At 56.7% G+C, this 12,500-nt stretch overlaps 1 protein-coding gene across 1 annotated transcript in view; it reads right to left on the bottom strand.

Moving 5' to 3' along the window:
• LOC140400086 (uncharacterized) overlaps nt 1–12,500 on the bottom strand; it is a 49,055-nt gene that overhangs the window by 7,199 nt on the left and 29,356 nt on the right. The window contains exons 2-4 of the mRNA XM_072489562.1: nt 9,889–10,011; nt 4,412–4,543; nt 2,325–2,441 (exon numbers count right to left, since the gene is read on the bottom strand). Coding sequence (XP_072345663.1) covers nt 2,325–2,441; nt 4,412–4,543; nt 9,889–10,011 — 372 coding nt within the window. The remainder of the gene's footprint in view (nt 1–2,324; nt 2,442–4,411; nt 4,544–9,888; nt 10,012–12,500) is intronic.

Raw genomic sequence — 12,500 nt, 5'->3', positions numbered from 1 at the left:
CCACCCCCACCTCGATTACAAACGTAGATCCCCCCACGCCCAGCCAGATTACAAATCCAGATCCCCCACTCCCACCTCGATTACAAACCCAGATTCTCCCACTCCCAGCACGATTACAAACCCAGACCCCCCCACTCCCAGCACTATTACAAACCCAGACCCCCACTCCCAGCCCGATTACAAACCCAGATTACCCCTCTCCCAGCCAGATTACAAACCCAGATTCCCCCACTCCCAGCCCAATTACAAACCCAGATCCCCCCACCATGATTACAAACCCAGATCCCCTCACTCCCAGCACTATTACAAACCCAGATCCCCCCACTTCCACCTCTATTACAAACCCAGATCCCCCACTCCCAGCCTGGTTACAACCCCAGATCCGCCCACCTTGATTACAAACCCAGATCCCTCACTCCCAGCACTATTACAAACCCAGACCCCCCACTTCCACCTCTATTACAAACCCAGATCCCTTCACTCCCAGCCCAATTACAAACCCAGATCCCCCACTCCTAGCCCAATTACAAATCCAGATCCCCACTCCCAGCCTGATTACAAACCCAGATCCCCCCACTCCCAGCCCGATTACAAACCCAGATCCCCCACTCCCAGCAGCATTACAAACCCAGATCACCCCACTCCCAGCCCGATTACAAACCCAGACCCTCCCCCACTCCCAGCCCGATTACAAACCCAGATCCCCCCCCCACTCCAGCCCAATTACAAACCCAGATCCCGCCACCCACACCTCGGTTACAAACACAGATCCCCTCACTCCCAGCCTGATTACAAACCCAGATTCCCCCACTCCCAGCACTATTACAAACCCAGATTCCCCCACTCCCAGCACCATGACAAACCCAGATATCCCCACTCCCAGCCAGATTACAAACCCAGATCCCCCCCACTCCCAGCCCGATTACAAACCCAGATCCTGCCACCCAGACCTCGGTTACAAACCCAGATCCCCCCACCGCCACCTCGATTACAAACCCAGAATCTCCCCACCCCCTCCTCGATTACAAACCCAGATCCCCCCACGCCCAGCCAGATTACAAATCCAGATCCCCCACTCCCACCTCGATTACAAACCCAGATTCTCCCACTCCCAGCCCGATTACAAACCCAGACCCCCCCACTCCCAGCACTATTACAAACCCAGACCCCCACTCCCAGCCCGATTACAAACCCAGATTACTCCTCTCCCAGCCAGATTACAAACCCAGATTCCCCCACTCCCAGCCCGATTACAAACCCAGATCCCCCCCCCACCTTGATTACAAACCCAGATCCCCTCACTCCCAGCACTATTACAAACCCAGATCCCCCCACTTCCACCTCTATTACAAACCCAGATCCCCCCACTCCCAGCCTGGTTACAACCCCAGATCCCCCCACCTTGATTACAAACCCAGATCCCTCACTCCCAGCACTATTACAAACCCAGACCCCCCACTTCCACCTCTATTACAAACCCAGATCCCTTCACTCCCAGCCCAATTACAAACCCAGATTCCCCCACTCCCAGCCCAATTACAAACCCAGAACCCCCCACCTCAGCCCAATTACAAACCCAGATCCCCCACTCCCAGCCCAATTACAAATCCAGATCCCCCACTCCCAGCCTGATTACAAACCCAGATCCCCCCACTCCCAGCCCGATTACAAACCCAGATTCCCCCACTCCCAGCAGCATTACAAACCCAGAATCCCCCCACTCCCAGCCCGATTACAAACCCAGATCCTGCCACCCAGACCTCGGTTACAAACCCAGATCCCCCCACTCCCAGCTCTATTACAAACCCAGATCCCCTCACTTCCAGCCCGATTACAAACCCAGATTCCCCCACTCCCAGCACAATTACAAACCCAGACACCCCCACTCCCAGCACTATTACAAACCCAGATACCCCCACTCCCAGCACTATTACAAACCCTGATACCCCACACCCACTCCCAGCACTATTACAAACCCAGATCCCCCCACTCCAATTCCCTGCTCTATTACAAACGAAAATCCCCCCCACCCCAGCAATATTACAAACCCAGATCTCCCCACTCCCACTGCCAGCTCTATTACAAAGCCAGATCCCCCCACTTCTATTCCCAACTCTATTACAAATTAAAACACCCCCACCCCCAGCTGTATTACAAACCCAGATCCCCCACTCCCTGCACTATTACAAACCCAGGTTCCCCCTCCCCCCACCTCTATTACAAACCAAAATCCTCCACACCCTCAGCTGGGTAGGGTGGGAGGGAAGGGGGTTCAGAGGTCGGGTGTCGCGGGTCAGCCCCCGGCCTGTGACCCCGGGGGTTACCTGCAGAAAGGCTGTCCTCCCGCTTTCCAACCTCCGGAGCTCAAGTTTCAGGATTTCCACAAACTGCCGTGTCCGGTCCTCTGTCACGACGCAGGCGAATCCCACATCCTGCAACATCTGCGGGGGCCAATCCCGCAATGTCGGGGGGGGGAGACAAAGGAAGCTCATCAATCCCAATCCCAGAAACACATTCCCACTCACTGTTCACCCGCATCCCTGTCGGTGTGTGTTCCCGCGGGACCTGTGCCAGGGACGTGCAAACTGAACGATAGGAAATACTGGGAATTGTGGGATGTGCTCAACACCGAGCAGGTCAAACAGGCAATCCCGGTCTCCGTATCCCACACTCGGAGTTACTGCGCACAGTCCCGGTCTCCGTATCCCACACTCGGAGTTACTGCGCACAGTCCCGGTCTCCGTATCCCACACTCGGAGTTACTGCGCACAGTCCCGGTCTCCGTATCCCACACTCGGAGTTACTGCGCACAGTCCCCGTCTCCGTATCCCACACTCGGAGTTACTGCGCACAGTCCCGGTCTCCGTATCCTACACTCGGAGTTACTGCGCACAGTCCCGGTCTCCGTATCCCACACTCGGAGTGACTGCGCACAGTCCCGGTCTCCGTATCGCACACTCGGAGTTACTGCGCACAGTCCCGGTCTCCGTATCCCACACTCGGAGTTACTGCACACAGTCCCGGTCTCCGTATCCCACACTCGGAGTTACTGCGCACAGTCCCGGTCTCCGTATCCCACACTCGGAGTTACTGCGCACAGTCCCCGTCTCCGTATCCCACACTCGGAGTTACTGCGCACAGTCCCGGTCTCCGTATCCTACACTCGGAGTTACTGCGCACAGTCCCGGTCTCCGTATCCCACACTCGGAGTGACTGCGCACAGTCCCGGTATCCCACACTCGGAGTTACTGAGCACAGTCCCGGTCTCCGTATCCCAAACTCGGAGTTACTGCGCACAGTCCCCGTCTCCGTATCCCACACTCGGAGTTACTGCGCACAGTCCCCGTCTCCGAATCCCACACTCGGAGTTACTGCGCACAGTCCCGGTCTCCGTATCCCACACTCGGAGTTACTGCGCACAGTCCCAGTCTCCGTATCCCACACTCGGAGTTACTGCGCACAGTCCCCGTCTCCGTATCCCACACTCGGAGTTACTGCGCACAGTCCCCGTCTCCGAATCCCACACTCGGAGTTACTGCGCACAGTCCCGGTCTCCGTATCCCACACTCGGAGTTACTGCGTACAGTCCCGGTCTCCGTATCCCACACTCGGAGTTACTGCGCACAGTCCCGGTCTCCGTATCCCACACTCGGAGTTACTGCGCACAGTCCCGGTCTCCGTATCCCACACTCGGAGTTACTGCGTACAGTCCCGGTCTCCGTATCCCACACTCGGAGTTACTGCGCACAGTCCCGGTCTCCGTATCCCACACTCGGAGTTACTGCGCACAGTCCCGGTCTCCGAATTGGGTCAATGTAGAGAAGATATTTCAACTTGTGGGGGGAGAGATCAACACTTGGGGCCATCGATAGACAGGGACTAATAAACCCACTGGGGAATTCAGGAGAAACGTCTTTACCCAGAGAGAGGGGAGAATGTGGGACTCGCTCCCACGGGGAGTGGGGAGAATGTGGGACTCGCTCCCACGGGGAGTGGGGGAGAATGTGGGACTCGCTCCCACGGGGAGTGGGGAGAATGTGGGACTCACTTCCACGGGGAGTGGGCAGAATGTGGGACTCGCTCCCACGGGGAGTGGGGGAGAATGTGGGACTCGCTCCCACGGGGAGTGGGGGAGAATGTGGGACTCGCTCCCACGGGGAGTGGGGAGAATGTGGGACTCGCTCCCACGGGGAGTGGGGGAGAATGTGGGACTCGCTCCCACGGGGAGTGGGGAGGGCCTTGGGGATGTTTTACTCTGCTGAAGGTTGTAGATAAATGCAATGAGTTGCTATTGATACCAGATGGGATTTTGATGAATTACGGCCGGTCGCTGCTCCCACGTGTTATTACCAAGGTAGTTGGCTGTGCGCTAAACGGACCTGAAGGGGTTAAAGTGGAGCGGGATTCGAACCTTGCCATATTTGGGGACGGTGTAAAGGATGTAGCCTCGCTGTCTAACGTACTCCTGAAAGTGAGCTGACCACGGAAGCTCACCGCAACAATAATCGGTGATCAGTAACTTCCCGCCCGGTTTCAACCAAACCTGAAACAAAACAAAACAGAGTCAGTGGTCGGGATTCTCCCTTTGGGAGAGCTCCGTTCTCCCGCCGGAGCTGAAATGCACCTGAAAATCAGGAAGCGATTCAATCCAATCACCTCCCTTCACGCTGGAGTGATTTACGAAGTGGTCAGCTGGAAAGTGAGAGCACTTAACCCTGTTTGAAGTGGTCCAGAAGCTGTCAATCAAAACTTGATGTTTATAAAAAAAAGGGGGATGAATGGAACAAAGCAGACAGGTGTGTGTGAGTGAGTGAGTGAGTGAGAGTGAGAGATAGAGAGAGAACACTGTAGATCACAGCTTAGTTGAAGCAATTTCACAAGAGACCGGAGTGAAAGACTTGCAGGTCAAAGATCTGGGTGGTGGTGGGGTTTAACCCAGCTGACTGGTGTTCTCTTCCCAGGAATGTACACTTGTTGCTTCCTCCGCCTGAGCCAGCAGGGTTATTGCCCAGGTGCGTGTTAGCCTCTCTCTGGCTTCATGTCAGCGGCGTCTCTTCTGGGGTTCTGTGGGGGTTCTCCGTATTTAAGGGGTTTCTAGGTGTCCCTTTGTTTAGGGTGTCTGGTGGATGGTGGCCAGGTATTGTGGGGAGGGGGGAGGGGCTCTCGGGTTGCCCTTGGCGACCACTCCTTCAAACACAACGTGGGGATCACGGCGTCAGGGCGTCGCTCCCCAATAGCAGCAGTGATTCTGACCGACGGGATCCCGCCCAGACCAGCGGTAACGGCGCCCGGCCAGCTAAGTGTAAGCAAACGGGTTTTAACCTCGATCCTGATGTCAGCGGGGGCCCCCCCCGGTGGCCCCATCATTCAGCCGGAGAATACAGCAGTCTCTCACTCTCCCAGGGTCAGTACTGAGGGAGAGCCGCACTGTCAGAGGGTCAGTGCTGAGGGAGTCCCGCACTGTCAGAGGGTCAGTGCTGAGGGAGTGCCGCACTGTCAGAGGGTCAGTACTGAGGGAGTGCTGCACTGTCAGAGGGTCAGTACTGAGGGAGTGCCGCACTGTCAGAGGGTCAGTACTGAGGGAGTGCCGCACTGTCAGAGGGTCAGTACTGAGGGAGTGCCACACTGTCAGAGGGTCAGTACTGAGGGAGTGCCGCACTGTCAGAGGGTCAGTACGGAGGGAGTGCTGCACTGTCAGAGGGTCAGTACTGAGGGAGTGCCGCACTGTCAGAGGGTCAGTACTGAGGGAGAGCCGCACTGTCAGAGGGTCAGTACTGAGGGAGTGCCGCACTGTCAGAGGGTCAGTACTGAGGGAGCGCCGCACTGTCAGAGGACCAGTAGTGAGGGAGTGCCGCACTGTCAGAGTGTCAGTACTGAGGGAGTGCCGCACTGTCAGAGGGTCAGTACTGAGGGAGTGCCGCACTGTCAGAGGGTCAGTACTGAGGGAGCGCTGCACTGTCAGAGGGTCAGTGCTGAGGGAACGCTGCACTGTCAGAGTTCAGTACTGAGGGTGTGCTGCACTGTCAGAGGGTCAGTACTGAGGGAGTGCCGCACTGTCAGAGCGTCAGTACTGAGGGAGTGCCGCACTGTCAGAACTGAGGGAGTGCCGTACTGTCAGAGCATCATTACTGAGGGAGCGCCGCACTGTCAGAGGATCAGTACTGAGGGAGTGCCGCACTGTCAGAGGGTCAGTACTGAGGGAGTGCCGCACTGTCAGAGGGTCAGTACTGAGGGAGTGCCGCACTGTCAGAGGGTCAGTACTGAGGGAGTGCCACACTGTCAGAGGGTCAGTACTGAGGGAGTGCCGCACTGTCAGAGGGTCAGTACTGAGGGAGTGCCGCACTGTCAGAGGGTCAGGACTGAGGGAGCGCCGCACTGTCAGAGGGTCAGTACTGAGTGAGTGCCGCACTGTCAGAGGGTCAGTACTGAGGGAGTGCCGCACTGTCAGAGGGTCAGTACTGAGGGAGTGCCGCACTGTCAGAGGGTCAGTACTGAGGGAGTGCCGCACTGTCAGAGTGTCAGTACTGAGGGAGTGCCGCACTGTCAGAGGGTCAGTACTGAGGGAGTGCCACACTGTCAGAGGGTCAGTACTGAGGGAGTGCCGCACTGTCAGAGGGTCAGTACTGAGGGAGTGCCGCACTGTCAGAGGGTCAGTACTGTTCTCCTGTTCCTGTGTAACAGGCCCGAGGAGGGGACTGAATGTTCCTGACAAGGTGGGGTGGGGGGCGGCGGGAGATGGGGGAGTTCCTCCCAGTGTCCTGTGTCATGGTAGAGTACTATTAAGAAATGGGTGTTTATAAATGGGTGTGTATATAAGTATCTGTAGTGTGAATACCTTCAAGAAATGGGTGTTTACTACTGCAGTGATGTCGGAGAGGGGGTGGAGCTGGGCTGTCTGTCAGCTTTTTACTTTTGTTTTAGGCTGTTTGCTGCAGGGTGTGTTTTAGTTTCGTTTTCAGTGTTGGAGCTGAAGCCAGACAGAGCAGGTGTGCTGTTGATCTCTCTGCCATGAAAAGACTATCTCTTGATCATTCGGTGAATTCAGAATTATAAATGTTCTCAGTCGTGAATGTAAACCTGATGTCTTTCTGTAAAAAGGTGTTTCTTTTGTCTTCTGGATGTTGTTTGGGAAGTTATTAAGGATTACTTAGTGTTTTATTCTTTTAGGGGTTATATTTGAATTGATGGTTGCTAAGATGTTCACTGTATGTTTTAAAAAGGTTAACATGAGTTCACGGAATAAACATTGTTTTGCTTTAAAAAATACTTTTCCATTTCTGCTGTCCCACACCTGTAGAGTGGGCCGTGTGCTCCCCGTACCACAATCTAGTAAAAGTTGTGGGTCAGGGGAACTCCATGATACACTTTGGGGTTCTGGAAACCCTGGCCCATGACAACAGTGTCAATATTTATCCCTCACCCAACATCACTAAACACAGATGATCTGGGCCATTCTCACATTGCTGTGTGTGGGATCTTGCTGTGTGTAAATTGGCTGCTGCGTTTCCCACATCACAACAGTGACCTCACTTCAAAAATAACTCCCTCATTGTGAGTGAGGCACTTTGGGACGTCCCGAGGGGGGGAGGAGCCGGAGAGATGGGGGGAGAGGAGCCGGAGAGATGGGGGGGGGAGGGGAGGAGAGGGAGATATGGGGGGGAGAGGAGAGGGAGAGATGGGGGGAGAGGAGCCGGAGAGATGGGGGGAGAGGAGCCGGAGAGATGGGGGGAGAGGAGCCGGAGAGATGGGGGGGGGAGAGGGGTCGGAGAGATGGGGGGGGGGGGGAAAGAGGAGCCGGAGAGATTGAGGGGGGGGGAATACAAGCCGGAGAGATGGGGGAGGGGGGGGGAAGAGGAGATACATGGGGGTTGGACGAGACGGGGGTTGGACGAGACGGGGGTTGGACGAGACGGGGGTTGGACGAGACGGGGGTTGGACGAGACGGGGGTTGGACGAGACGGGGGTTGGACGAGACGGGGGTTGGACGAGACGGGGGTTGGACGAGACGGGGGTTGGACGAGACGGGGGTTGGACGAGACGGGGGTTGGACGAGACGGGGGTTGGGGGGGACGGGGGTTGGGGGGGACGGGAGTTGGGGGGGACGGGAGTTGGGGGGGACGGGAGTTGGGGGGGACGGGAGTTGGGGGGGACGGGAGTTGGGGGGGACGGGAGTTGGGGGGGACGGGAGTTGGGGGGGACGGGAGTTGGGGGGGACGGGAGTTGGGGGGGACGGGAGTTGGGGGGGACGGGAGTTGGGGGGGACGGGAGTTGGGGGGGACGGGAGTTGGGGGGGACGGGAGTTGGGGGGGACGGGAGTTGGGGGAGACGGGAGTTGGGGGGGACGGGAGTTGGGGGAGATGGGAGTTGGGGGAGATGGGAGTTGGGGGAGATGGGAGTTGGGGGAGATGGGAGTTGGGGGAGATGGGAGTTGGGGGAGATGGGAGTTGGGGGAGATGGGAGTTGGGGGAGATGGGAGTTGGGGGAGATGGGAGTTGGGGGAGATGGGAGTTGGGGGAGATGGGAGTTGGGGGAGATGGGAGTTGGGGGGGATGGGAGTTGGGGGAGATGGGAGTTGGGGGAGATGGGAGTTGGGGGAGATGGGAGTTGGGGGAGATGGGAGTTGGGGGGGATGGGAGTTGGGGGGGATGGGAGTTGGGGGAGATGGGAGTTGGGGGAGATGGGAGTTGGGGGAGATGGGAGTTGGGGGAGATGGGAGTTGGGGGAGATGGGAGTTGGGGGAGATGGGAGTTGGGGGAGATGGGAGTTGGGGGAGATGGGAGATGGGAGTTGGGGGAGATGGGAGTTGGGGGAGATGGGAGTTGGGGGAGATGGGAGTTGGGGGAGATGGGAGTTGGGGGAGATGGGAGTTGGGGGAGATGGGAGTTGGGGGAGATGGGAGTTGGGGGAGATGGGAGTTGGCCGAGATGGGAGTTGGGGGAGATGGGAGTTGGCCGAGATGGGAGTTGGGGGAGATGGGAGTTGGGGGGACGGGAGTTGGGGAGATGGGGAGATGGGAGTTGGGGGAGTTGGGGGAGGTGGGAGTTGGGGGAGGTGGGAGTTGGGGGAGGTGGGAGTTGGGGGAGGTGGGAGTTGGGGGAGGTGGGAGTTGGGGGAGGTGGGAGTTGGGGGAGGTGGGAGTTGGGGGAGGTGGGAGTTGGGGGAGGTGGGAGAGTTGGGAGTTGGGGGAGTTGGGAGTTGGGGGAGATACGAGATTGGGGGAGATACGAGTTGGGGGAGATACGAGTTGGGGGAGATACGAGTTGGGGGAGATACGAGTTGGGGGAGATACGAGTTGGGGGAGATACGAGTTGGGGGAGATACGAGTTGGGGGAGATACGAGTTGGGGGAGATACGAGTTGGGGGAGATACGAGTTGGGGGAGATACGAGTTGGGGGAGATACGAGTTGGGGGAGATACGAGTTGGGGGAGATACGAGTTGGGGGAGATACGAGTTGGGGGAGATACGAGTTGGGGGAGATACGAGTTGGGGGAGATACGAGATTGGGGAGGTGGGAGTTGGGGGAGATACGAGATTGGGGAGGTGGGAGTTGGGGGAGATACGAGATTGGGGAGGTGGGAGTTGGGGGAGATACGAGATTGGGGAGGTGGGAGTTGGGGGAGATACGAGATTGGGGAGGTGGGAGTTGGGGGAGATACGAGATTGGGGAGGTGGGAGTTGGGGGAGATACGAGTTGGGGGAGATACGAGATTGGGGAGTTGGGAGTTGGGGGGGATGGGAGTTGGGGGGGATGGGAGTTGGGGAGGTGGGAGTTGGGGGGGATGGGAGTTGGGGAGGTGGGAGTTGGGGGAGGTGGGAGTTGGGGGAGATACGAGATTGGGGATCGGTCTCACTCTCTCTCAGTGACGGTCCCTCCGATTGTGACGTACGTGGAATTTGCGGAAGAGCTCCTCCTTGTCAGCGATGTGCAGGATGGTGTCACGTGTGTAGATTACATCAAACGAGTTCTCCTCGAAGACCATCTTCGTGGCATCTCCTATCTGGAATTGCACCTGCGGGAGCGAGAGTGAGAGAGAGTGAGAGAGAGAGAGAGAGAGAGAGAGAGAGTGAGAGAGCGTGAGAGAGAGTGAGAGAGAGTGAGCGAGAGTGAGAGAGAGTGAGAGAGCGTGAGAGAGAGTGAGCGAGAGTGAGAGAGAGTGAGAAAGAGTGAGCGAGAGTGAGAGAGAGTGAGCGAGAGTGAGCGAGAGTGAGCGAGAGTGAGCGAGAGTGAGCGAGAGTGAGCGAGAGTGAGCGAGAGTGAGCGAGAGTGAGAGAGAGTGAGAGAGAGTGAGAGAGAGTGAGCGAGAGTGAGCGAGAGTGAGAGAGAGTGAGAGAGAGTGAGAGAGAGTGAGAGAGAGTGAGAGAGAGTGAGAGAGAGTGAGAGAGAGTGAGCGAGAGTGAGCGAGAGTGTGAGAGAGTGAGAGAGAGTGAGCGAGAGTGAGCGAGAGTGAGCGAGAGTGAGCGAGAGTGAGCGAGAGTGAGCGAGAGTGAGAGAGAGTGAGCGAGAGTGAGAGAGAGAGTGAGGAGAGAGTGAGCGAGAGTGAGCGAGAGTGAGCGAGAGTGAGAGAGAGTGAGAGAGAGTGAGAGAGAGTGAGCGAGAATGAGAGAGAGTGAGGAGAGAGTGAGGAGAGAGTGAGCGAGAGTGAGCGAGAGTGAGCGAGCGTGAGAGAGTGAGAGAGAGTGAGGGAGAGTGAGAGAGAGAGGAGAGAGAGAGGAGAGAGAGAGGAGAGAGTGAGAGAGAGAGAGCGAGAGTGAGAGAGAGTGAGAGAGAGTGAGGAGAGAGTGAGGAGAGAGTGAGGAGAGAGTGAGGAGAGAGTGAGGAGAGAGAGTGAGGAGAGAGTGAGAGGAGAGAGTGAGAGAGAGTGAGCGAGAGTGAGAGAGGAGAGAGTGAGAGAGAGTGAGTGAGAGAGAGTGAGAGAGAGAGTGAGAGAGAGAGTGAGGAGAGAGTGAGGAGAGAGTGAGCGAGAGTGAGCGAGAGTGAGCGAGCGTGAGAGAGTGAGAGAGAGTGAGGGAGAGGAGAGAGAGAGGAGAGAGTGAGAGAGAGAGAGCGAGAGTGAGAGAGAGCGAGAGTGAGCGAGAGTGAGAGAGAGTGAGAGAGAGTATGAGCGAGAGTGAGCGAGAGTGAGAGAGAGTGAGAGAGAGTGAGAGAGCGTGAGAGAGCATGAGAGAGCATGAGAGAGAGTGAGGAGAGAGTGAGGAGATGGTGAGGAGAGAGTGAGGAGAGAGTGAGAGAGAGTGAGCGAGAGTGAGCGAGAGTGAGCGAGAGTGAGAGAGAGTGAGAGAGAGTGAGAGAGAGTGAGAGAGAGAGTGATGAGAGAGTGAGAGAGAGTGAGAGAGACAGAGAGAGAGTGAGAAAGAGGGAGAGTGAGGAGAGAGTGAGAGAGAGTGAGAGAGACAGAGAGAGAGTGAGAAAGAGGGAGAGTGAGGAGAGAGTGAGAGAGAGTGAGCGAGAGTGAGCGACTGAGGAGAGTGAGAGAGAGTGAGAGAGAGTGAGAGAGTGAGGAGAGAGAGAGAGAGTGAGAGAGAGTGAGGAGAGAGTGAGAGAGAGTGAGGAGAGAGTGAGAGAGAGTGAGGAGAGAGTGAGAGAGAGTGAGGAGAGAGAGTGAGAGAGAGTGAGGAGAGAGAGTGAGAGTGAGAGAGAAAGTGAGAGAGAAAGTGAGAGAGAGTGAGAGAGAAAGTGAGAGAGAGTGAGAGAGAGTGAGCGAGAGTGAGAGAGAGTGAGCGAGAGTGAGAGAGAGTGAGGAGAGAGAGTGAGAGTGAGGAGAGAGAGTGAGAGTGAGAGAGAGTGAGAGAGAGTGAGAGTGAGAGTGAGAGAGTGAGAGTGAGGAGAGAGTGAGGAGAGAGTGAGAGAGAGTGAGAGTGATGAGAGTGAGTGAGAGAGAGTGAGAGAGAGTGGAGAGAGAGAAGAGAGAGTGAGAGAGAGTGAGAGAGTGAGGGAGAGTGAGAGAGAGTGAGAGAGAGTGAGAGAGAGTGAGAGAGAGTGAGAGAGAGTGAGGAGAGAGTGAGGAGAGAGAGTGAGGAGAGTGAGAGTGAGAGAGAGTGAGGAGAGAGAGTGAGGAGAGAGAGTGAGAGTGAGAGAGAGTGAGAGAGAGTGAGGAGAGAGAGTGAGAGTGAGAGAGGGTGAGCGAGAGTGAGAGAGAGTGAGAGAGAGTGAGAGAGAGTGAGCGAGAGTGAGAGAGAGTGAGAGAGAGTGAGAGAGAGTGAGAGAGAGTGAGAGAGAGAGTAAGCGAGAGTGAGCGAGAGTGAGCGAGAGTGAGCGAGAGTGAGCGAGAGTGAGCGAGAAGAGAGTGAGAGAGAGAGTGAGAGAGAGAGTGAGAGAGAGAGTGAGAGAGAGAGTGAGAGAGTGAGGAGAGAGTGAAAGCGAGTGTGAGAGAGTGAGAGAGAGTGAGAGAGAGTGAGAGAGAGAGTGAGAGAGAGTGAGAGAGAGTGAGAGAGAGTGAGAGTGAGAGAGAGTGAGAGAGCGTGAGAGAGAGTGAGCGAGAGTGAGAGAGAGTGAGGAGAG

Source organism: Scyliorhinus torazame, chromosome 24 (genome assembly GCF_047496885.1).
Source record: "Scyliorhinus torazame isolate Kashiwa2021f chromosome 24, sScyTor2.1, whole genome shotgun sequence".
Classification (NCBI taxonomy): Eukaryota; Metazoa; Chordata; class Chondrichthyes; order Carcharhiniformes; family Scyliorhinidae; genus Scyliorhinus; species Scyliorhinus torazame.
This window is presented reverse-complemented; position numbering and strand designations above follow the sequence as displayed.